The sequence below is a fragment of the Hibiscus syriacus genome, unplaced genomic scaffold (genome assembly GCF_006381635.1).
Source record: "Hibiscus syriacus cultivar Baekdansim isolate YM2019G1 unplaced genomic scaffold, ASM638163v2 tig00110548_pilon, whole genome shotgun sequence".
In the NCBI taxonomy this organism is placed as follows: Eukaryota; Viridiplantae; Streptophyta; class Magnoliopsida; order Malvales; family Malvaceae; genus Hibiscus; species Hibiscus syriacus.
In genome coordinates, this window is record NW_024062775.1 from 2615452 (window position 1) to 2642528 (window position 27077).

At 37.0% G+C, this 27077-nt stretch overlaps 1 protein-coding gene and 1 pseudogene across 1 annotated transcript; one reads left to right on the forward strand and one right to left on the reverse strand.

Moving 5' to 3' along the window:
* The first annotated feature begins 776 nt into the window (after nucleotides 1-776).
* LOC120131008 lies at nucleotides 777-22648 on the forward strand (annotated as a pseudogene).
* Nucleotides 22649-25569: 2921 nt separating this feature from the next.
* Nucleotides 25570-26180, reverse strand: LOC120130541 (uncharacterized protein At5g65660-like). The gene is made up of 2 exons (XM_039147763.1): nucleotides 25863-26180; nucleotides 25570-25764 (listed from the first exon to the last, which is right to left on the reverse strand). Exons 1-2 carry the CDS (start codon nucleotides 26080-26082, stop codon nucleotides 25640-25642), a joined length of 345 nt encoding a protein of 114 aa, XP_039003694.1. The 5' UTR covers nucleotides 26083-26180; the 3' UTR covers nucleotides 25570-25639.
* Nucleotides 26181-27077: the final 897 nt, after the last annotated feature.

Consider the following 27077-nt stretch of genomic DNA (forward strand, 5'->3'; position numbering starts at 1 on the left):
CCATTTAACCTAAAACCCCTTAAACTTCATGGATCTAGCGTTGAGTGTTTCATTTTCTGTTCTTTGGTCTCTATCGTTGTCGTTGAACTGTCGTTTTCAGTTCACTCATCTTTTATACAGCCACGCGCTCTAACCAACCAATCTATTACATCTATGTTGACCAGATTAATATTTAGGTATATATATCCTAAAAATAACTGGTTAACTTTGTTGCGTAGGCATATAGATTTTTCATTTTTGTCTGAACCACCAACTATATTCCACCAACGAACCCAGCGACATCAATGCAACGCAGCTTGAGAAATTTTAAAAGATGCAAATTGGATTTAAAAAAAGTGAGAGAAAATGATTAAAAAATGACGTATGTAAAGAGAAAATAATGTATTAGACCTGAAAAGAGACTAACATGGCACAAATATTAAAAGAAATCCATTCTATGACGAATGTAAATGTATAAACTAAAGTAATTTGGTTTTCTTTTTTGTCAAATTGCAGTTGATTTCCTTTACATCTTTTACTCATAATTCAAAGAATGCGTCAATAAATTGTAATTTCAGTATTAAGTTTCTATACACGCCGGGGTTGCCTAATTATCTTGGGAGCAATTCACCAAATCAAAACATCATTAATTACATATCACACCAATAAAGTTTCTTTGTACTTGGATTCTATTGACCATATTTGTAAACTCAATAAATCTAATATTTATTTCTTCTATTACATAAAATCAAGTGTAGCACCTAGTAAAAGGTGGAGAAAAAATCAATATGTCAGAAATGGCAAGAGATCTGATTAACCGCCGCAGCAGGGGATCCTCTTGTTTCTCCGGTTACAATATGACGTCCCCATCATGCTTCACAGTACATGAAGGAATGGATTACTCAAGGATCCATCGGAGCAGCAGCACCAACGAAAAGAGAAGGCGGCGATGGAGAAACCTGATCAATTGGTTTGTGAGAGATGGGAAGAACAGTACGTATGGTTCGAAGCCATTTCTTTTCACTATGATGCCGCTAGCTATTCTCAGAATTTCGATGAGGGTTGTCATCGTGAAGAATCCGGACATTACCAGCGAGTGTTTTCGAGGAACGGGGAAGTACGTCAACATGGGTGATGTGTTTTATTTATGAGTTTTTCTTTTTCCTGTAGCTTCAGATCATTTTTGTTATATATATACATATTGAGATCTGTTGTTATTCACTTCTTAATGATTAGAAATACTGGGTATAATCCATACTTGGATGATATTGAAGATGGCAGGGACATTGGGGGTGAAATTTTGTCCAGTGTTGGGGACTATATCTGGAAACCAACGGGAGCAAGACATTGTTCTTATAATCTGCAAAAGGAACTATAAATTTCACAGGTAAATGTTCACCTTTTATTTACCAATAATTTAAAATATGAAAGTAATTGAATTTTGGTCTGGAAAAGTAGCCCTTCAGCTCCATGACTGATTCATTACTGTTGGCATCAATTTCTATCCGGATGAACCCAAAAAAGCCACTAACCAAGCCTGTATCCAGCTAAACTCGACTCCAAAATCTACCATCAAACCTTAGCCACTACAAATCTCAAACTGCGACCTACAAAAGGAAAGAGAGTCAACAGTCAAAATAATAATTAAGCCGGAAAAGTAAAACCAAAGAGAGAATCGCCTCAGTGACCAAAAAAAAGTTATAATATACGATTTTAACCAACTTTTTTTGGATTTGCCAAAATGACCAACAAAATCGCAACGCGAAATAAAAATCGCAACGCGATCCCCAGAATCGCAAATCAGTTTCCAAAATCGCAACGCGATTCTTGAAAATCGCGATGCGATAGTACAAATTCGCATTGCGATTTTCCATAATCGCAACGCGAATATGAAAATCGCAACGCGAACACATAAATCGCAACGCGTATCCGTAAATCGCAACGTGTATCCGTAAATCGCAACGCGTATGGGTAAATCGCAATGCGTATCCGTATATCGCAACGCGTATCCGTAAATCGCAACGCGTATCCGTAAACTGCAACGTGTATCCGTAAATCGCAACGCGTATCCGTAAATCGCAATGCGTATCCGTAAATCGCAACGCGTATCCGTAAATCGCAACGATAATCCGTAAATCGCAACGCGTATCCGTAAATCGCAACGATAATCCGTAAATCGCAACGAGAATCTGTAAATCGCAACGATAATCCGTAAATCGCAACGAGAATCTGTAAATCACAACACTTAAATTTTGGGTATATAACACTGAAATCATAAACTAAATCCCTAAATCGCAACTCATTCCATCTCCATCTATCACTCTCTCCGGCGACATCCGTTCCTATATCCAACGACATCCTTCCCAATCCGGCAACAGGTTTTAGTTTCGCAGCTCGTCTGTTTAGTAAATTAATTTACAACCATGAAATCATCTAATGTTGATCATGTTTGGATAGATTTGTGTTTTGGAGGGTCATGGGATAATGTTCATGGTGTTTTACAATATATGCCTTTACCCATGAATCTTCAACTAAAATTGTCTTTACAAAAGTTAACTTATGAAACTCTAATGCTACGTGTTTCAAATAAATTGAATTTAGAGCCCCTAAGTGGATTTAGGCTATCTTATCAGAGAAATGGTAAAGTTTATTTGTTAACCGACAATGAAGATGTTGAACGATTCATTGCTTACATTAGTGTTTCACAAGATGATGTTACATTGTATGTTGTTGAACCTAGAAGTAGTATTGTTGGGTCAGTAGCGGGTAGTAATCAACTAAGTTTTTCTCAAAACCCACAACCTTTCTCTAATCCAAATCCCAATCAACTTTCAGCACCAAATTCCGGTTTTCGTATTGACCAGTTAGACGATGATGAGCCAACAGAAAAAATTGTGAGTACTAGTCAGTATTCGAAATTTGGTCTTGGTCAATATCCGGACTTTGATATTGGTCAATACACGGATTTTGATGATGTTTCAGAAGAAGAAACAGACCATGCGTGTAATGATATTGATATTGGTCAATACCCGAATTTTGATGATGAAACAGCCGTTGCCGAAGAATGTAATGTTGATGATAATGAGGAGGAAGTTACGACTGTGAATGAACATGTTGAACATCCATTCTGTAATTCATATAATCCTGAAGAAGAAAAAGAAGAAGAAAAAGTCCCCGAAGAAAAGAAAATGCCACGGGCGTATAACTGGAATATGCCAGAATTACTTCAGATACCGGAAGAAGAGTTGATAAAGAAAGCAGTTGATTGTTACACAAAAGTTATTCGTATCAAGAAAGATGATTGTTTTGATACAAAGGAAGACTTGAAGATAGCTTTATATACGAAATGTGTGGAAGATGGCTATCAACTAAAAGTTAACAAATCAAGCAAAGATCGTTTCGAAACAAGGTGTATGATTGACAAAAACTGTACGTGGCGTATGATTGCAAAGAGAATAAAAGATTGCAAAATGTTTCAAGTTAGGACTTTTATTGATAACATACATGTTCAAGAACCCAAGTTTTTCCTCACCATAGACAGGCAAACAAAAGGTGTTGGGTGGTTTTCTGGCTGAGTTAATGTTTTTGAATGGCAGGGTATATCGGGGACATGAAATTATGACTGACATGAATGCTCGGTTCAAGATTAGTATATCATATTCTCAAGCTTGGAGAGCCAAATGTTATGCCTTGGAATTGTTGAGGGGGTCGCCAGAAGCATCGTTTGCCCAACTGCCGGCTTATTGTCACAATTTAAAGCTGAAAAATCCTGGGTCGGTAACTCATATCAAAACAGATAGAGATGGACGCTTTGAGTTGCTGTTTATCGCCATTGGTGCTACGGTTAGTAAATCAATATAATTTTGTTGACTCATTTTTGTTAGTTACATGCATTTCACATTTAAATGATTATATTTCTTGTGTATATTATTTTGTAGATTCGTTCGTTTATTACTTGCATGCGCCCAGTTATTATAGTTGACGGAGCACATTTGAAAGGTCGATACCTTGGAGTAAACTTATTAGCAGTAGCCATGGATGCTAACAATGGGATATTGCCAATAGCTTACGGGGTTGGCAAATCTGAAACCTCTGATTCATGGACATGGTTTATGGGGCATCTTAGGGATTGCATAGGTCCTATTAGCAATCTGACAATCATATCCGATAGGGCAAACTCAATTGACAACGCTGTTAGAAGGTGTTTCCCAGATGCTTTTCATGGACTTTGTGGTGTTCATTTGTATAGAAATCTAAAATCAAGGTCTGCTGGTATAAAAAAGCACAAATGGACATACTGGAAGGCTGTAAAAGCTTATCGGGAAGTGGATTTCAATAAGCATATAAATGTTTAAGACGTGTTTTGCCTCAGTGTGCTCAAACACTAGAAGATGTCGGGTTTGAAAGATGGTCAAGAGTACATCAACTTGGAGCAAGATATGGTTTCATGACGTCTAATAGTGCAGAATCAATCAACGCTCTAAGTCGTCATTCCCGGAAATTACCCATTACTATGTTAATGGAGTTTTTTCGAGCCTCTATTCAACAGTGGTACTACAAGAAAAGAAACCATGCAGGTATTATTTCTTTGAATTCGTAACTTATCATATTTATATTTTACTAAGTATTGTTTATTTAAATTTACAGGAACATTGGAACATCGTGTTACACCATGGACTGAAAAAAAGATAACGAAACGTGTTGTGAAGTCAACGTCATGGAGAGTTGAACCATGTTCAAACACTTTGTTTCAAGTACTGGATAATAACTTAAATGGGCTAGTCGATCTAAATGCAAAGACGTGTAGTTGTATGAAATGGCAAACATCTGGTTATCCGTGTGGCCATGTTATAAAAGTTGCTCTTCATTTAAACCAAGATGATTCAAGCGCATACGCTATGGATTGCTACACTACAGAAGTTTATCGACAGACTTATGCCGAGATTGTCTACCCTATTCCACATCCTTCTGAGTGGGACATACCAGATGACTTACAAACAGTTTTGCCACCAGCCATGGACAGAAGGCTACCTGGCCGACCAAAAAGTCACGATCGTATACCGTCTAAGGGTGAAGAGAAGAAGAGATCGACATGTAGTCGGTGCAAGGAAAGTGGTCATACAAGGTTGACATGTGGATCACCAGTGCCATCAAAATCATCTTTTCCTCTACCAAAATATGGATCCTCATCAAAATCCAAAGCTCATATGGTGTCAAGCAAAAGGCAATCATCTTTAAAATCCCAATCACGATTGGCTTCACCTTTTGAGACTGTTAACTTAGGTGATTTTTAAATGCAAACGTTGTATTATGTGGATTTTATGTGTGAACTTTTAACATTTTCAGTTGAATTAATGACTCAGGCCAACCATTTTGACTTAACCAACTCTTGTTATTCAGTTGTTATCACTATTAGGCATGCATTTGACTATCGCAACACGGAAAATACAATCGCAACGCGAAATGAAAATCCCAACATGAAAATCGCAATGCGGAAATGAAAATCGCAACGAGAGAATCGCAATGCGAAATGAAAATCGCAATGCGAAATGAAAATCGCAACGACAGAATCGCAATGCGAAATTAAAATCGCAATGCGAAATGAAAATCGCAATGCGAAATGAAAATCGCAATGCGAAATGAAAATCGCAATGCGAAATGAAAATCGCAATGCGAAATGAAAATCGCAACGAAAGAATCGCAATGCGAAATGAAATCGCAATGCGAAATGAAAATCGGAACGAGATAATCGCAATGCGAAATTATAAACGCATTGCGATTTTCATTTCCGCATTGCGATTTTCATTTCGCATTGCGATTCTCTCGTTGCGATTTTCATTTCGCATTGCGATTTTCATTTCGCATTGCGATAGTCATTTTTGCCTTCAACATAATGCAGATTGAAATCAACAAAATCAACCATTACATTTCAATCAATTAAACAAGCACAAATAAGAATTATGTTCGCATCAATTACACAAATCAACTTTTACAAATCATCTTTTACAAATCAATTAAACAATCAAAAATAAGCAATAATTCTTATTTCCGATCATCTACTATTGAATCAACTTTTACAAATCAATTAAACAATCAAAAAACAATCAATTAAACTATTGAATCAACTTTTGCAGCTCGACATCATTTTCACGCAGTTCACTTCTGAGATTAACCTGCAGAAACCAAACATTTGTTCAAACAACACTTTCTACGCAAATTATTGAATTCTAGTTAATTAACCAAACATTTTCATTTATAAGTATATAAACTTACCAATTGTTTATGGACATTTTTATAACGCGGATGCAGGTAGGCATCGTCTCGTATATATCGATTTAGCCATATAATGCCGAAACCACAAGCCTACTGCAGCTTTATCTCTATCGGTGGGAGGTAGATACTTGATGCTTCCCGTCGTCAAACGCTCCAACGCCAAGCATACGAGAGGACCACAATCTCCTCTGGCTCCGCTCGTTTGTTGTGGCGCGGTCTCGTCTCTAATAACTGTAATATTGAGCTTCTTTGGCTTCTTGTTTCCAGAACGAGTCCAATAATTGATCGCATCCAAGAATTTAGCCAAATGAGAGCTCCATCCCTTAATAACATCTCTTAAATCAGCCAATGATATGTAATTTATCATGCTGTCATACACTATTGTCTTAAGGGATGGGAGCTGAAGCTCGACGAGAATCCAATGTTTACGTTCCAAAACAGGGATAAACACCTGCAATCATAAGTAATAATTCATTCATTTGCGCACTTATTTCATAAAACCTTTAAACTCAATCTAAAATAAATACTAACCTTATCGACCTCCCACCATGCAGGATAAAGTTTAGCTTGTCCATTGCCCAAATCAAATGATTCATCTCGTGCATTCTTCAAGTGAACGGCGTGAAAAGACGTCGGCATTATTGTATATCGTATATTTTTATTTTTCTTAAGTTTTCTTATTATTAGAAGACGTGTCACCCACGCATCGATATGCTGTTTTACAAAAAAAGACATATATTAGTGACTTACATAAATTTAAAAAAAATTAATCAAATTGAAATATAAGAAAAATATAAGACTTACCCCCCCATCGAAATAGCCATTGTCTTCGACCCCTAATAATACGCCCCACCAAGGCCGTTCAAGCAACAAAAAGATATCATCGGTGAGCTTGCATATGTCAGTGAAACACCCCTTGCTCCGCTCATGTAGATAAAATCAACTGCGGTCTTAGCCCAAAGGGTGTTATCCAAAATTGTGTCCGGTAGTTGTTCCCTCTCCTCTTCAGATACCGGTATGGTACTGGCCGGTAACTCATACGAGAGCCAACTTGAATCCATCATGTCCGGCACGACAGAGGGTTTCTCAAGAAGCCTACATATGACGCCATGTGAATCGGGCTCTTGAATGGTGGGAGGGACCTCTTCAATGATGACAGTGGCCTCTTGAACGGTGGGAGGGGACTCTCGAGGAATGATATGGGGGGCCTCTTCAACGATAGGAGCGGACTCTTGAGGGATGACAGGCGAGTCGGGCTTCTTCTTGCGGTGTCTTCGCACTATTGGGGTGTACGGAGACTTAATAGCACGTGCACGCTGTCTGATGCGTGAACTCCGTCGTGCAAGCATAACCCGACGTAAAGCATCCACTCTATCGGGCCGCTAAATAATTAAATACAAAAATCAGTAAATAAACAGACATGATATTTAAACAGTGAAAACAAAGACAAATATGTTTCAAACTTGCATTGTATTCACCCAAGTCATTATTCTATCATAGTTCACAAATGCATCAGATAACAAAGAAAAATATGTTTCAAACTAATACCCTGAAGTTAGTATTTGTCTTTGTTTTGTCTATTGGTTGAAGTAATGCAATCCATTCAAGTTTCAATTTGCAGAAGAAGAAATAGTTTACTTTCGCAACACGAAACTTAAAATCGCAACGCGAAACCAAAATCGCAACGCGAAATGAAAATCGCAACGACAGAATCGCAATGCGAAATGAAAATCGCAACGAAAGAATCGCAACGCGAAATGAAAATCGCAATGCGATTTTGGTTTCGCGTTGCGATCTTGTCGTTGCGATTTTGGTTTCGCGTTGCGATTCTGTCGTTGCGATTTTCATTTCGCGTTGCGATTTTGGTTTCGCGTTGCGATTTTAAGTTTCGTGTTGCGAAAGTAAACTATTTCTTCTTCTGCAAATTGAAACTTGAATGGATAAATTTACTTTCAACCAAAAGACAAAACAAAGACAAATACTATTTCACAGTGTTAAAGAATACACAGTTTAGCAGAATTGGCAGCAACCGAACAAATTTACTTTCAACCAAAAGACAAAACAAAGACAAATATATTTCACAGTGTTAAAGAATACACAGTTTAGCAGAATTGGCAGCAACCGAACAAATTTACTTTCAACCAAAAGACAAAACAAAGACAAATACTATTTCACAGTGTTAAAGAATACACAGTTTAGCAGAATTGGCAGCAACCGAACAAATTTACTTTCAACCAAAAGACAAAACAAAGACAAATATATTTCACAGTGTTAAAGAATATACAGTTTAGCAGAATTGGCAGCAACCGAACAAATTTACTTTCAACCAAAAGACAAAACAAAGACAAATATATTTCACAGTGTTAAAGAATACACAGTTTAGCAGAATTGGCAGCAACCGAACAAATTTACTTTCAACCAAAAGACAAAACAAAGACAAATATATTTCACAGTGTTAAAGAATATACAGTTTAGCAGAATTGGCAGCAACCGAACAAATTTACTTTCAACCAAAAGACAAAACAAAGACAAATACTATTTCACAGTGTTAAAGAATACACAGTTTAGCAGAATTGGCAGCAACCGAATAAATTTACTAAGCAATCTAAGTGAAATGGCTAATCTAAGTGAAATTACGAGTAAATTTATCATTAAGTTAAATATGGAAAATCTTAAACTTACCTCGTTGCGTAGAGTATGAACCTCATTCTGCAACGATACTATCATCTCACGTAGAGCGGCAACCTCACCACGTAAAGTTGACACCTCCACACGCCATGCACCATCGTTATCGCGTAGAGTACCGATATCCTCACGCAAGGCATTGACCTCATCACGTAACTCCCTTGACTCATCCCGTTGAGGTGGAGGTGGAGAACAGGGAGATAGGAGTCGTGGCATCTTTGTCGGTCGCCTATCATGAGGTGATGGTGGAGAAGAGGCTCGATGATGTGACGGGATAGGTGATGGCTCTCGTTCTAGAGATGTATAGTAGGGTCGATCGGGTGATGGCTCTAGGTGAGGTGATGGCTCTCGAATTGGAGGAAGTGGATGCTGCTCATCATCCGTGCCATCAAAAAAATTCTGACTAGCTTGCCACCAATCAGTGGCAAGCTCTTCCTCCGTGGGTGTCAGTCTTTGTAATGGAATGTTGGCCTCCTAAAATATAAAAACTCAAACAAAGTTAAACGTCTACTATTAATAACTTGTTTATATATATGAAAGTATTTGTGTTAACTTACATTATTTATTGTGGCATATGGTATTAAGTCTTCCCAATCCAACAGAGTTTTCCTCTTCCAGGAAATAGCCCTGGGAATATCATTTGACGTTTTTATTGCATATGTACGCATGCTGGGGAAAGCCTCGAATATCCAAATCTACAAACAATATAATAACAAAATTAGTAATTGTTAAATAATTAATTATAATTTTAGAAACATTATATAGAAATTCTTACCTTAAAGGCCCAAACAAAGCCTGACAAAGTGTATTTGGACCCATCGCCCCGCAAACTTTTGCGGTCATCAAAGGCAGACGACAACTTAGTCCAGGTAGCTTTCCATATATACGAACCCCACGGAAACAGATTCCATGCATTCAGGTCCTCTACCAATATTATTAGCTCCCGATGAATAGGTTGTCTGGCCTCTCTGCCTAAAAAGCCGGCATACACAAGTAGTAGAAGGCATACTCGGACAACATCGACGTCTTCCATCCGAGTGAAACCAGCTTTCTTATTAAATAATTTCTTCAGGTCGTCGACATGTAGGTTCGGCTTCTCCATTGACTCATCCGGAAAAAACCCGGGATAACCATGATGGGCGGGCGATATGACGAGTGTACCGGCCTACATCATCGTGTCCGAATCGTAGACCAGTGATTAAGCAGAACTCCTTCCGCCCAAAGCAAGTATACGCTGGTGGAAAATGAAACCATATCTCTTCCTCACCACGTTGTATACTGTCGGGTAGATTTGATGTCATGGTCTGAAGCCACAAATGGGTCAAATTAGCATCTCCACCCGGATGCTGTACTCTCAGCCATGGCCCGAAGCAGGTTTCCTCAAACAATTGTCTTTGAGCAGGTGAAAGCTTCTTTGCAATTGTAGTGGCCAGGCTGACTTTATTTCTCAAGGTCAATTGAGCCGAAAAAAATTTCTACAAAAACAATAAACATACCAAGTTAGATATACCAAAAACTACACTGTGAAGATATACCAAAAACAATAAACATAAAAAGTAGTAGTTTATTCTTGAAACTAAAATTTGCAACACTGTTTTGTCTTTTGGTTGAAATGAAAATCGCAACGAGAGAATCGCAACGCGAGATGACAATCGCAACGAGAGAATCGCAACGCGAAATGAAAATCGCAACGAGAGAATCGCAACGCGAAATGAAAATCGCAATGCGATTTTGGTTTCGCGTTGCGATTCTCTCGTTGCGATTTTCATTTCGCGTTGCGATTCTCTCGTTGCGACAGTCATTCTCTCGTTGCGATTTTCATTTATCTCGTTGCGACTCTTCTGCAAATTGAAACTTGAATGGATTGCATTACTTCAACCAAAAGACAGAACAAAGACAAAGACAAATACTAACTTGAAAATCGCAACGAGAGAATAGCAACGCGAAATGAAAATCGCAACGACAGAATCGTAACGCGAAATGAAATCTAAGTGAAATGGTTAATCTATTATTGAAATGACCAGTAAACTTATCATCAGTTTCAATATGAAAAACCTACAATAATGCAAACATTTCAAAATAAAAATAATTAAAAAAACTAACCCTCGGAGGTTGATTTTCCATTTCTGAATATTGTGAGGGATTTCTGACCGTGAATGGTTGTGAGGGATTTCGCCGGAGATGGGGACGGAAATCTTCGGAGATGGGGACGGATTTCTTCGCCGTAGAGAGTGAGAGATGGAGATGGGACTGAGTTGTGATTTTAGGTTTTAGGTTATGAGTTGCGATTACGGGATTTTGTCTTAATATTCTTTTTGTAATTTGAAAATAAAATACGCGTAGCGATTATAATGGCGCTTTAAATATCGCGTTGCGATTTACGGATACGCGTTGCGATTTTATGTATTATCGTTGCGATTTACGGATACGCGTTGCGATATACGGATACGCATTGCGATTTACCCATACGCGTTGCGATTTACGGATACACGTTGCGATTTACGGATACGCGTTGCGATTTATGTGTTCGCGTTGCGATTTTCATATTCGCGTTGCGATTATGGAAAATCGCAATGCGAATTTGTACTATCGCATCGCGATTTTCAAGAATCGCGTTACGATTTTGGAAACTGATTTGCGATTCTGGAAACTGATTTGCGATTCTGGGGATCGCGTTGCGATTTTTATTTCGCGTTGCGATTTTGTTGGTCATTTTGGCAAATCCAAAAAAAGTTGGTTAAAATCGTATATTATAACTTTTTTTTGGTCACTGAGGCGATTTTCTCAAAACCAAAACCATACCGTTTTGGATGTAAAAGCATGGAAAGATGCTTTGCTCCCCTCTACTTATGTCGGAACTCTTTGTTTCACATGAGCATGAATGTACCATGTGTTGAAAGTATTAAAATGGTTTTCAAGTTTGGTAACCAACTTTGAAAAAATGGTTTTCAAAGTTTGGTAAATGTTTCTTTGAAAATGGTTTTCAAAGTTTGGTAAATGTTTCTTTGAAAAATAGTTTTTCAAAGTTTGGTAGATGTTTGTTGAAAAATGATAATGGGATAATCACAATTAATCCCTAGGTTTTAGGGTATTTACAAGATTAAGTCCTTAAGTTTCAACTATAAATACCCTAGCTCATTTAGCTTCAAAACCATCCCAAAAATCATTTCTTTCTCCCAATACTAGAGAGTTTCCTTGTGAGTAGTGAGTGTTTTGTAAACACCTGTAAATTTTCTCTCTTAGTAAAAGATCTGCAGCAGTCCGGAGACGTAAGCACAATTGGCTGAACTCCGTTATCAATTTCGGATATTATTTTTCCGCTTTTATTTTGCATTCTTACTAATCTGGTTATAGGGAAATTACTTGTACTTGGTTTATTTCCCAACACCATGTACACCGGGAGGCATTGTTAGGGATGTGTTATCTCTTCTTAAATGCAGATGCATGCATAAAGTTTACCCATCAAAAGCTGTGAAATAAATTGAGTTTTTATATTTTGCCTTGCTCTAGGGTCCAATATTGTTTTTCTTTTCTGGATCATTCATATATATATATATATATATTGAGTTTTAAAATTTGAAACTTGTGATGTTCTGTTACCTGGATTCCTGGAAATGTTTTTGGTAGTTTGGTTTTGATATATTTCTATTGGCTGAGTAGGAGAGTGATTTGGATGAATTGGAGAAGACAGTAGAGCCTTCATGGCCAAAGCTGGTGGAGCCATTGGAAAAGATTGTTGATCGTTTGTATGTTGTGTGGGGAATGGTTACCCATCTTAAAAATGTTAAAGACACAGCTGAGTTACGTGCTGCCATTGAAGAAGTCCAGGTAAATTATCTTGTCTTTATGTTCTCGAATGCAGACAATCAAATATGTAACATGCAGTGTGTATATGTAAATGCTTATGCAAGTGCCATCTTCAATGCTTCAGTCTTTTAGACATCTAATAACTATTTCGTTTTTACTTAGATTAAGCCATCAATTTTAGTTATACTATGATCAATTTGATCATAGTATTTAGCAGAGCTTAATCGAATATGCATGCATTGCAGCATTCATGCATTGCTCTAAACTATGTTTTGCTTTTCCTTACAGCCTGAAAAAGTCAAGTTTCAACTAAGATTGGGACAAAGTAAACCCATCTACAATGCCTTCAAGGCCATTAAAGAATCTCCTGATTGGCAATTTCAGAGTGAAGCTCGCAAACGTATTGTAGATGGTAAATATATGTAATTAATTTATCTTTATATCTAATATAGGGAGTTATTCTTATGCTTTCAATTTGGTTCTTTAATTCGATGTTAGAACCACTACCTTAATTTGGTTGTTTAGTATTGGCCAATACTAATTAATTGCAAAGTCTAATAAATAACATGCCTCTTCCATTCCTATTAGTTTCTGTGAGTGTTTGAACAGATAACTTTCTTTTAATGTTTTCAGGCCAGATAACGGAAGCTGTTCTCAGTGGTGTTTCTCTTGAAGATGATAAAAGAGAACAGTTTAACAAAATTGAACAGGTACAATACCACGAGTTTTGAAGTTTAAGTAAACCAAATGCATTATACTACTTGACCGGGAAGCAGTCATACAAGTTTCTTTTGAAGTTCTTGCCATCTTGTCTTCTACAAAATTCCATTTTGTAACCATATAAAAATTTATGCTCAATTTTGTCATGTTCATTCTTTTGGCTATTCTTTTGTATTTATTATCATCTGATTTATAGGAACTAAAGAAGTTGTCTCAGAAATTTAGTGAGAACATTTTGGATACCACAAAAGAAGTTTGAAAAGCTGATAACTGATAAGAAAGAAATTGATGGTTTGCCTGCTACTACTATTGGGTTTGTTGGGAAAACCGGGTTATTTCCCACACGAACGTAATTTTAAAATTGACCTAAAATGTCAAGATCAAAACCACCAAAGGTTGCACAGCGAATAAACCCGCCAAACTATTAAATATTGAAACACAATGGAAAACCCGAATAAAAAACAATAAACGAGAGAACACACCAAATTTACGAGGTTCAACGAGAATATCGTCTACTCCTTGGGCACCACACCGGATGATAACTTCACTATCAACAAATATTACAACAAATGGAATTCTTTAGAATTCCCAAATTGAGAGAATGAAGAAAACAAGAGGAAGAGAGAACTTGTTTTGGGATGATTTCTAATGAAATACTTAGGCCTATTTATAGTTGAGTTTTAAGGACTAAACTTATAAATAACCTAATATTTTAGGGACCAAAGATGAAATTCTCATATGCAAAGTTGGCCACCTACCAAAGATGAATTTTCCAACTTGACAAACTTAATTTCAAGCCAAACATAACAAATCTCCACCTTGGCTTGAATTACCAAGCCTACTCAACTTCTTAGACACCCCAAATTTGATGTTGTGCCTCTAATTGCGCTCACAAGCGCCATATACCCGAAGGTGTTCAAACTTTTAGGATGATAATCAAGTTCAAACAATGATTGAACTTGATTATTGTTACCACACACTAACCAAGTGCTTCATCATGTTCAAACACTAAACCAATATCCATGGTTTGTTGGAGATACCGTAGAATCTATTTCACAGCTTGCCAATGTCCTTTTCCAGGATCATGCATGTACATACTCATAACACCAACTGCATATGAAATGTCAGGATACGTACACACCATCACATTGGTGTATTTATGCCTCATCAAAAAACTATCAAATCACTTGTACCACTGCCTCGAAGATTGCTTCAATCCATATAGCGATTTGTTCATCTTATAAACCCATTTCTCACAACCACCATCTCTGTATCCTTTTGGCTGAGTCATATAGATCTCCTCTTTTAAATCACCATAGAAGAAAGCCGTTTTTACATCAAGTTGAGCTAGCTCCAAATTCAACTGTGCTAAATAGGCCAACAATATTCTAATGTAGGAATGCTTTACAAAAATGGAAAATACTTCATTGTAGTCGATTCCCTCCTTTTGAGCGTAGCCTTTAGCTACCAACCGTGTCTTGTAGCGAACATCTTTCTTTCTATGAGATCCATATTTCTTTGCAAATACCCACTTGCATCCAATTGCTCTTTTACCTTTCGGTAATTGTGTCAGTTTCCAAGTGTTGTTCTTTTGGAGAGATTGCATTTCTTCATCCATGACACTTTTCCACTTATCACTTTCCAAGCTTTGTATTGCTTCTTGGTAAGTGATAGGGATATCATCATCAACAACTAGAAGATCATAGGCCACCATATCAACAAATCGAGTAGGTCTACGAATTTCTCTCATTGGCCTTGTAACTACAAGTGATTCTGGTGTCTCCAATGGTTATTGGGTTTGAACCTCTTCATGTTCTTATTCTTCTACTGGATTTGGAGAATCAGTTGCATCAACTTCTAGGATCATCGTATGCTGAAACTCCACCTGTTTTGGAGTATGTTCCACCTGCTGCAGAGTACTACTTGTTTGGACAGCTTCATTTTTTACCTTTTTTACCATGGCATATTCATCAAAGGTAACATCTCTGCTACAAATTATCTTCTTGGTGTCTAAACACCAAAGTCAGAATCCCTCACTCCATGAGTGATTCTCATAAAGAGAGCCTTCTTTGCTCTCGGATCAAGCTTGGATTATTTCACATGATAATAAGCAGTGGATCCAAATACATGTAAGGAATCATAATCAGTAGTAGGTTTTTCATACCATACCTCCAATGGTGTTTTTCCTCCTATCGATGATGATGGCAGACGATTGATGAGATTGCCAGCATATGTCACAACCTTAGCCCAAAATGCCTTACTTAACCCAGCATTAGACAACATACATCGAACTTTCTCCAATAGTGTTGGATTCATACGCTCTGCCACCCCATTCTGTTGTGATGTATTTCTAACAGTGAAGTGTCGAACAATACCATTATAATGCCAAACGTCAAAGAATTGGTCACTTTTATATTCCCCTCCATTGTTCGTCCTAAGACGTTTGATCTTTCTACCAGTCTGGTTCTCGATCATTTTTTTCCATTAAGGAAAATTCTAAGCACTTCATCTTTAGAATTCATCGGATACACCCAAACTCTTCTGGAAAAGTCATATACAAAAGTTACAAAATAATAGTTTCCTCCCAAAGACGGTGTCTTTGAAGGACCCCATACATCTGAGTGAATATAATCCACAATAGGTTTTGTATTATGTATAGTGGTGTCAAACTTCATTCTTTTCTACTTTCCCAGAACACAATACTCGCAAAAGTTCAATTTGCAAGCCTTTGCACATTTCAACAATCATTTCTTTGTCAGAATTTGCAAGGATTTCTCTCCAGCATGTCCCAATTGCATATGCCACAACTGGGTTGTGTCCAAATCATCACCTCCGGAAGCTGTTGCAACTGCTCCAATAATTGTACTACCTTGGTAGTAATACAAATTATTTTTCCTGATGCTCTTCATCATCACAAGTGCGTCAGATGTCACTTTAAAACTATATCTCTCATAGTGACTACTGAGCCTTTGGATTCCAAGGCTCCTAACGAGATGACATTTTTCTTCAAACTGGGCACGTATCGGACATCAGTCAGAACTCTGGTTGATCCATCTTGATTCTTCAATCGAATTGAACTTATCCCAACAGTTTTACAGGCATTGTCATTGTCCATATAAACAACTCATGCATTTAGTTCTACTAAATCGGAGAACCACTCCCGATTAGGGAACATATGATAGGTACAACCCGAATCTAATATCCACTCATCTGAATGGAATGTTATTGGTAAAGCAACCAATGATATGTCAGAGTCATTTGCATCATGCTCTACAACACATGCATCTGGAGCAGTTTTTCCTTTCTTCTTCAGCTTCGGACAATCTTTCTTCCAATGGTCTTTCTCATGACAAAAGACACATTCATCTTTTCCCAGTCTGTACTTCGACTTTGATCTCCCTCTCCACTTTGGCTTTTGACTTTTCGAGCGACCTCTTGTCACCATTGCCTCCGCTGCTTCGTACTTGCTCTTCTTCTTGGTTTTATTTCTGAGCCCATAACTATACAAAGCAACAGTTATATCTTTAAGGGTAATATTATCCTTACCATGAAGTAACATTTTCTCAAGGTGCTCAAATTCATCTGGAAGAGATGACAACAACATCAAAGCCAAATCTTCATCTTTGAAGGTTTCATCCATGCCTAATAAGTTTGCCACTAGCTCATTGAACGCAGTGATGTGTTCATTCATACTGGTGTATGGTTGATAATCAAATATAAACAATATTTTCTTTATGTGGAGACGATTCTGAGAGCTTTTCTTTAGGAATTTTTCTTCCAATGCTTTCCCCATCTTACTTCCATAAGTCTCGTTTTTGTAGCATACTTCTGCTCCCTGGAAAGACAAGATCGAATCGTGTTGCACGCCAAACGATTAATTGTTCCCCATTCTTTCTCCTCCATATATTCGGGCTTTTCTTCCTCGATGTATATGCCTAGACCTTGTTGGAATAAAGCATCTAACACCTCACCTTGCCACATGCCAAAATGATTGGATCCATCGAACAACTCCACTGAGAAATTTGCATTTGACATCCTCCTCCTCACCAGTCCGGATGAATAGCTTGATGTCTCAACTGATCCGTATTTTGGCATTTTAATTCTAACAAACAATATTCAATAGCACGAACTATATATTTTCAGCAACGGGACCACCAGGATAACCTCAACCGAAGCTCTAGATACCAATTGTTACGGAAACCGAGTTATTTCCCACACGAACGTAGTTTCAAAATTGACCTAAAATGTCAAAATTAAAACCACCAAAGGTTGCACAGAAGATAAACCCGTCAAACTATTAATATTGAAACACCATGGAAAAACCGAATAAAAAATAATAAATGAGATAACACACCAAATTTATGAGGTTCGACGAGAATATCGTCTACTCCTCGAGCACCACACCGGATGATAATTTCACTATCAACAAATATTACAACAAATAGAATTATTTAGAATTCCCAAATTGAGAGAATGAAGAAAACAAGAGGAAGGGAGAACTTATTTTGGGATGATTTATAATGAAATACTTAGGCCTATTTATAGTTGAGTTTTAAGGACTAAACTTATAAATAACATAATATTTTAGGGACCAAAGATGAAATTCCTATATACAAAGTTGGACACCTACCAAAGATGAATTTTCCAACTTGCCAAACTTAATTTCAAGCCAAACATAACAGGGTTAGTTGCACAATCAGCAGTTTCTAAGGTTTTCTTTTTCAACAGTTATCATATGCTCGAATTTTTCTATTTTTCTGTCATGTAATATTATTTGATCTCTTGGTTCTGACCCAGGGTAATGAAAATGCAACTGCTGAGAATGGACCATGGTTGATTACGTTAGATACTGCAAATGCTTTTTCAGTTGTGAAACATGCTCATAATTGTGCTTTGCGTGCGGAATTCTACCGTGCTTGTACAACACGGGCCTCAAGTGGTGATTTGGATAATACACCAATCATCAATCAGATATAGAAACTTCGTTAGGAAAAGGCTAAGCTTCTCAATAATTATGCCGAGGTATGACTCCAGAGTATCTTTAAGACTGCATCCTTTTCATAGGCTGACTGAAGCATGCTTGATCAGGTAAGTATGGCAACAAAAATGGCTACTGTCGATAAAGCTGAGGAACTATTAGAAAAGCTTTGGAGTGCTTCGTGGAATACTGCTGTCCAGGGTATTATGCAATGGATGCGGTTTCTTTTCGGTTTGAGAAGATTGCCAATGTTTCGATCTTCAATTTATCGTGTGACATTTTAATATGTTTTCATCAACAGGACTAATTTATGCCCGACACTTTTTGTTCTTTTTTATTGGTTACATTTTAAAATTAAAAAACTTCAGATATTGTTTTTGTTATCAGGAATACACTAAAACGCTAGCTTACTTTAAAATGAAACTTATATTACAGCAATTGGTTTTGTAGTCGCTTATATTACAGCAATATGATCCTTTCTAGTCCTTGCAGATGTTGAAGACTTACAAAGTTACTCCAAAAGTCAAGGTGTTGCATAAGATGATAATTTGAGCCATTGGGACATTAACTTCTGGAGTGAGAGGCTTCGTGAGTCAAAATACGACATCAATGAGGTCGACTCTCTCACCCTTCTCTATTTTCTAATTAAACCACTCCTTCAAGACCTTAGTTATGTTTATAAAACTTATGTCTTTCCTGGTGAATAAAAACTATAAAGGAATAACTTCGGCCATATTTCTCATTTTCAAAGGTTATGGATGGCCTTTTCCACCTTGCTAAGATACTTTTCGAGATTGATTTTGAACCAGCTGATGGTCTAGCTCCTTTAAGTATTTCTTTGTTCCCCTATACTTTTCTTCACTGCCTAATACACGGAATATCAATTTTACATCCAGCTGACTTTTATTATTAAAGGTTTGGAACAAAGATGTGCAGTTCTACTGCATCAAAGATTCTTAAGGTAGTACAATTGCCTACTTTTATTTTGATCCATACTCTCGTCCATCAGAGAAAAGGGAAGGTCCGTGGATCAATGAGTTTGTTTCTCGGAGTCGAGTATTGTCACGTAATGGTACCACCTCAAGGTTATCTATTGCCCACATGGTGTGCAATCAAACACCACCATTTGGGAACAGGCCAATCCTCATGACATTCAGTGAAGTAAGTTGAAGATATTGGTTTTACGTATGATTCTAATGTTAATAAAGTCTTGTATTCTGATTTCTGAATGATTATAAAATGGAAACTAAGTATGAGGTCCAGAAACCTAGAGCTTTCCCCATATGCAGCCTCTCAATTCCTTTCCTCCTGTAAAGGTGCTTCTGATCTTATCCTAGAAAGCAGGATTTTAACTACCTGAGCACTGTGCTTTAATCATTAATATATCAGTTAAAGCAGTCCCATGTAAAGCTTAAGTTAAAAAGTAACAAGGTGATAATCCTTGATCAACTATGATAGTAGCTCATGCTTTTTCTACTTTAGAACATTTTAGATTCAAAGGCATTGTTATAGTACATTCTTTTTAATAAATACCCATTATAGATACGCATTTCTGTGTTAGACCATCTGATCTTACTTCTAGAGATTTTGGCTTTATTTTGTCTTCAGCGCTTGCAGGTGTGGCATTATGGAATAACAAAGGATATACGTTCTTTCTAATAAATTTGAACGATTATTGTAGCAAAATGACTTTTGGATCTTCAAAGTGGCTGATACAATTATCCCCTTTGGGATGACGGGATTTCTTATTTTTCACAGGTACAAACTGTCTTCCATGAATTTGGCCATGCACTTCAGATTATGCTGACTAAGCAAGATGAGGGTCTAGTAGCTGGCATGAATGGGATTGAGAGGGATGCTGTTGATTTGCCCTCATGGAAAATTGGTGTTACTACAGGTTAACATTCCCAACAACCAAAATCTATATCTCTGGGGCTCCTTTAAAGCTCAGACTTCGTTTCCTTTTTGTTGGTAAAGGAAATAAATTAGATGTGCTTGCATGTAGAAAATTTGCAAACTAGGGCCTATGCAGTAGCTTTCTATCCTATTTCTTGTGTGTGGTTTCTGGCTTTATGTAACCCTTCGCTGTTTTTACTACACTATATGTGGTTTATCCCCATTGCATTTTATCATAATATTATGATGTGATGATGCCTTTGAAGAAGATATGTCTATTTGACCCTGTCGATGTCAAGCCTGAGCCTGTTTGATAATTTCGTTCCCCATTATGTTCTGGCCAAGGCATGGACTAAAATCTAAATTTGATGCATTCTCCAATTATTTGTCTGAGTTTATCTCTCATATCCACATGTTTGGAATTTCATTAATATCATGCTTATTTCATTCTTCAAATCTATTATGTCTTTCATTAAGTTGATTTCTATTTAAATATTCTTGTTTGCATCAGGGATACATTGATGAGCATTGCAAAACATTATCAAACAGGGGAGAACCTACCTGAAGAGGTATATTTGAAGCTCCTTGCTGCAAGGACTTTCCGTTCTAGTTCTCAATGTCTTCGTGCGGTCAGTTGAACTTGTTCTGCACTTAACTCATTTTTAGTGTATACATTATTTCTGCAGAAACAATGTGTTTCCTGAGGATGTCTTGTGGAACAGAAGCCTGACCCTTAATGTTTGTAGGGTACCTTGTGAGAGTTCATTATCTCCATGTTCCCCCCATCTATCCTTCTCTTCTATGTCCTTGAAAATTACTCTACAAAAATGTGTAGTATAAAATGATTTTTCTAAACTCCATGATTCTGTATGTTGTTGTTGTCTTGTTCTGATGAAAGAATATTGTAAATTTTGGTGAAGTGGATCAGTGTTTTTGCTCCACAAATATAATAATTGACCATCTTTTCAAAATGTTTCTTTTTTCAGGTTAAACTTGCTAGCCTGGATTTGGAGCTGCATACAAAATATATACCAGATGGGTCGGAATCAGTTTATGATGTTGATCGGAGAGTTTCCAGAAAAACAGAAGTAATCCCCTCATTACCGGGAAGATAGAGTTCTTTGTGCTTTCGTCCATATATTTGCAGGTTTGCTTCTACTTCTTCCAGCCCCTCATGTACTTTTTATGACTACGATTTCACGTTGGAGATTTTTGAATTGATTGACTTTTGTCAACGTCAGTTGGATATGCTACTGGATACTACAGTTACAAGGTATACTTTATCATTTTTTATTCTTATAAAACTGCTGTGGAACCATGTTTTGAAATTTAATGGTTGGAACCAATCATAGGAAGACTATATAAACTTATTAATCCTCCTCCCTCTTCTCCTTTTCTATCTTTAGCCTGCTTTTGCATATAACATATTTGTCTGCTAAAGTCCTGTGATCATTTTTAATGAACTGTGGGCATGATTTCGATCCTTATTTTACTTTTTTTTTCCTTTTCCCCTTGTTATACGATATGAAATTCAAAATGCTATTTCGCAGGGGGCAGAAGTGTTGGCTGCAGATGCTTTCTCTGCTTTTGAGGAAGCTGGATTAGAAGACAAGAAGGTATGGAGGTTGCGAATCCTTCTCAGGATTGGTGTTTTGCAGTCTTTTGTTTTCTTTTGTATGTTTTATTAATCTAGAAGACTGAAGATCGTCATCTGCAGTTCTGCTAAATTATTAGGATGAGCAAACATGTTATTGCGCGCAGATCCTCATCTGCAGTGGTGATATATGATGCAGTTATTGCTAGTATTTATTTGTTCTTTAAACAAAAAGGGTATGATCCATTGATCGGACAGGCTGTTAAAGAAACCGGGCGCAAGTTCCGAGAGACTGTTTGCTCTTGGAGGTGGAAAAGCACCAATGGAGGTTAGTTTAATACAAATTGTATAGAGATTCCGTTTCTTTCCCTTTCTCAGCAACAATGAGGATACCTCCAGTTTCTTTCCCTAGAGTTCTTCCATTGAATCTTCTTAACTTGAGATGATGTAACATATCCAGGTCTTTGTCGAGTTCTGTGGACGCCAACCTTCACCTGAGGCATTGCTCAGGCACAATGGGTTATTACCAGCCACACAGCCTGAACATAAGCTGGTTTGATTTTAAGTCGGCATTCAGGGTTTACCAAAGAGACATGGAAAGCAAGTTTTACAGTCATTTAAGTTCCAGTTATACACCAGCTTTATGTTCAACTCCTCCCTTCAAACTTGGTTTAAATTCATGTGTGGTAAATCTTTAGAGATGGTAAAAAAGATATAATGTTCATCAAAGATTTGAAGGGATTATTATTAGGATGTTTATTATATCAAACATATCGTTGTTATGAGCTTGTTTTCCCGGAGTTTGTTGGCTGTTGTTGACATGTTCAATGAATAATCTTTTCTGTTGGATTGTCTGCTCAAACTTATGTGTTTCTAGGACATTGTTGTGTGCTGTTAGATGCATAGTACGAAATTTTCTTAAGCATGGTAAAGTCATCATCCTGGTGTTGCATATTTGGCCTACATAGCTGCAAAACAACATTGAAGCTCTGCAAACTCGTAAAGAAAAATGGAAGAGACAAAAGTGCTTGGTCTTTCATTTAAAAAACAAGGGATAGTTCTATCAAGAAGCGATTGGATCCTCCCAGGCTATATATGCTGTGGATGGACTACATGTATTCGGATGCATTGTTCTCTATGATCAAAGCATCCTCCGGCTCTCGAACGGTGTCGTCCATGCACGGTCGGTAAGCGGAAAAGGGCTCTGTTTTGCTTTGCAACTCTCTTTTCTTGCCTTTGGTTAATATAGGATCTGGGTTCATTTAACAATCTAGAAATGAGAAAACATGAGAGCAGATGATACCCATTGGACCAAACTCCATTCGTTTCGCGGCCTTCGTATGTTTAGAGGCTCCCTTCAGCTGATAATTTCAAGTACCACTTTTTGCAGATACTTGCCGGGTAGAGTAATACCTGAAATTGAATAACAACAAAATTATTATTCAGGTTGCATAAAGTTTCTTTAATAGAGTTATGTAAGCTGTAGTCGATGGGCATTTGTTTGGGTCTATATTACTCCCTACTTTTCCTTTTTCTAAAGTACATGAGTCCAATACTCGAGTAGGACATATTGATATTACCCTCTATCAATGAAAAATGAGAAAAGAAACAAAGTGAATTTTAGAACCCCACTCTCAACATCACCTTCATATATTTCCAATCAAAACCTAACCTTTCATTTCGGGCATTGTCTTTTCCCTTTCCCATTTCACACTCTGCCTTGTATTGTTTTTCATATTCACCATTCAGTTGTGTTTATTTTTAATAAATTAAAACCCAAACTTTTAAAGATATCCTAATAAGAAGAGTGGTTATAACATTTGACATGGGATCACAAAATTGTTTCTTTGTAATATTTAAAGGAACACGATGGCCCCAAGCTGCTTTCATGGCCTTCTCTCCTTTTCAGTTTTTGTTTCTTAAACTGAGATTGAAAGAAGCCATCGCGAAAATTGCAATTCGGCTGTTGGGATTTTGTACTTCACTTAATTTATTAATGCTTGTAAGTTAATGGAGTTGGTTAAGACCTTTTTGTTCATTAAAATGCAGTTAATAATGATATCCAATTAATTAGTATATTTTTAATTTTAATTGTTCAAATTATGAATCTTTCAATTTAATTATACGAGTATCATTGATTGATTTTAAAAGAATTAAATTATCTAAGTGATTAAAAGAATTGTTGTTCCTAGAGATCACAGGTTCGAGCACCAACGGTTGCAGCAGGGTAATTGAGCGTTCATTGTTAAATTATTAATAGTATGAAGAACATATGTCATGTTTGAGTTACCAATTTAGTCAATCTACAATGTCATCTGCCACGTTATCAACAATCATAGATTACAACGTCAACATCGTGGGTCGCTACGTCAGTATCGTGAACTGTCACGTCAACGCCGTAACGGTCAATGATGAAAAATATTGGTTAAAAGATCACATTAAGCTTATTTTCTGAATTGGATATATAAACATCTAATACTTTTTTACCTAAATTTAATAATTATAGTTATTTAAAATCAATATAAGTTTAATTAAATTTTTAATTAATTAATATCAATTTTGTACTATTGTTGCAACATTATTAAAAATATGAGTTAAATGTACGCTTCTTCATATAAATATTTAAGCATAAAATCCGATAAAAACTCGTTTTATCCTATTTTTAAGTGATTGTTGCAGCATTATTAAATGTACGACTTCTTCATATGAGTTAAATCGTAGTTTTTTTTCTTCTTATTTTTTAATTTTAAATAAATATATTTTCTATTTTGATTTTTTTATCGCATATCCTTATAAAATATCGATGATAATAGTTTGATGTTTCGTATTATATTCATCACGGTACACCTCCTAATAATAAAATATCGATGATCTCGTATGGTTAGAACATGAAACATATATTCAATAGGAAAATATCGATGATCTCGTATGGTTAGAACATGAAACATATATTCAATAGGAGATTTGGACGGATTCAGAATCGTTTACGAAACAATATTTTAAATTAATTTTCTCAATATCCACAATTTCATTAATACTGCGTATAAATTCAACATTAAAATTATTGATATTTATTAAGTTTTTTAAAAAAATATGAAGCATGTATTCGCTCAAAACTTGGGTATTTCAATCCAGTGTTTTTGCTTGATTTCCAAGTTTCCCTAAAATGAGAGAAAAATCCCACAGCTTTACCTAATTTTTGACGGTGACCTCCACTAATCAGTTATTATTCTTCACACATGCGCTTACCTTGGCTTTCCCAGGAAACAGGGTTCCCCGCTTCTCATGGCTAATCCCGATTAGTTAAATTCGTGAACTGCCAAAAAGAAAGTGGCTACGAAATCTCCTTTTTCAGGAACAAAATAGCCCAGCTTGCATACTCCGTTACTCCAGAAAAAATGTACTTGAACTGGAACTGGCAAGTTTAAGTGCAGAAAAAAGCAAAAAAGATTGGAACAGTTGGAATCTTCTTCCTGGTGGGGGAATAATGGCATGAAGCCGTTATAAGCGGTTAAAAGTATACACAAATTTACCTGTAATTTTTTCAACCTGGGGAATGATCCAAAGATGGTCAATTTTCCGACCCATCTCTTTCCTTTTTTTTTTCTTTTACTGATGAAAAACTCGGAGGGAAGATTAATCTAAATATGTACAATCAAGTTGCCAATCCCAAAGGTCATGGGAAACGCGGCGCCTTGGGCGGCTTTTCAACTTTTACTTCGAACTTGTCTTGCCGTGGAGGTTGACATGGACATGGTAATGCTATGAACTTTGGGATCCGGTCTCCCGGCATTAATACAGGCAAGCTCTGGCTTTGGTTTTGCTTCAAATCCTGAAATCATTAGCACAAACTAAGCTTAAGCCTCAATTCTCAACTCAGTTTTCTGTTTGTTTTTAAAGATTGTGAGACAGAGAGAGAGAGAGAGAGACCAGGCGTGGGTCTGGAGAGAGAAGTTTCAATGTCGGCGTCAGGATGGGAACCATCGGCGAAAGATCGGCGGAGTGACCTGAGCTTGTCCAAGTGATAGCAGAAGGAGAAGATGCCACTCAAGCTGAAAATGATGATCAAGAGGAGAGCTGTGCCAAGAGGGAAGCCGATGGACGGTCGAGATGCATCCACGTGGGGCGGTGAAACAACCTGATTCTCCATCGCATAGACTCCTCTTCTCCAATGATGAATGAATTAGCGAGTCTGTCTGATGCTGTGGTTGGTCCTTCTCTCATAAGTAAGGGGAAAAAACAGAGGTAAAGACCCTGCAAAATTAGGGTATACGAAAGAATATTTAGTGATGTTAATAGGCTGAAAGGAAATTTGAGGAGGCGAGTGAGAATGGAGAGTGGGGAGGGGTTTATAAAAATGAAGGGAAGGTGTGTACAGTGTACGTGAGCAATAATAGTACAATGTGGAAAGGTGTACCGGCAAATGTCCTTGCTGTCCGGGCCATAGTACGGATTTTACTGGGTCCAAATGTTGCGTGCTAGCCATGATCCTAGAAACTGGTATTATTTTTTTTGCGTAATCATTATATATCAGTTTTAAATCTTGTAATAATATATATTATAAATGTAATTAAGTCTATTTTTAAAAAAAGTAATAATATTTACTTTAATTACTAAAGTACCTCAATAAATACAATCTGAAAACTGTTATAATGCTTGGATCAGGTCTTGGTCTCCCTCTTTTAATACTTTAGCTTTTTGGGCAAGGGAAACCAGTTACAAGTTAAGTGACCATATTCTATGGACGGCAGCCACCAACTTGTGTATCAAGCATATGTTGTAAGGATTGGTTCCAAACTTTGCAACTACTATCATGTCTTAACTCACAGCTAATTCCCTATACTTCACAAAAAATGCGGAATATGGTTAGATAAAGAATTGTACTTCGTCGATATACCCTTGTGTAAATCAAAGGTCGAAAAGGGAGCTGGGCTCCTACAACAACAAACTGTGGGTATTTGATATTTGGCCCTTAGAAGTTGTTAAAGGGTGAACCATAAACAAACCAAAAAAGCAATAAAAATCAAGCAGAAGCGATTAATTGGGGTCATGTCAAATCCCTATTCTTTTCGTGGTTTTACAGTAAAAAGTGGAACTTTGAAGAAATTGCAGGATGTTTCTGCAATACAAGAAAATAAATATCAG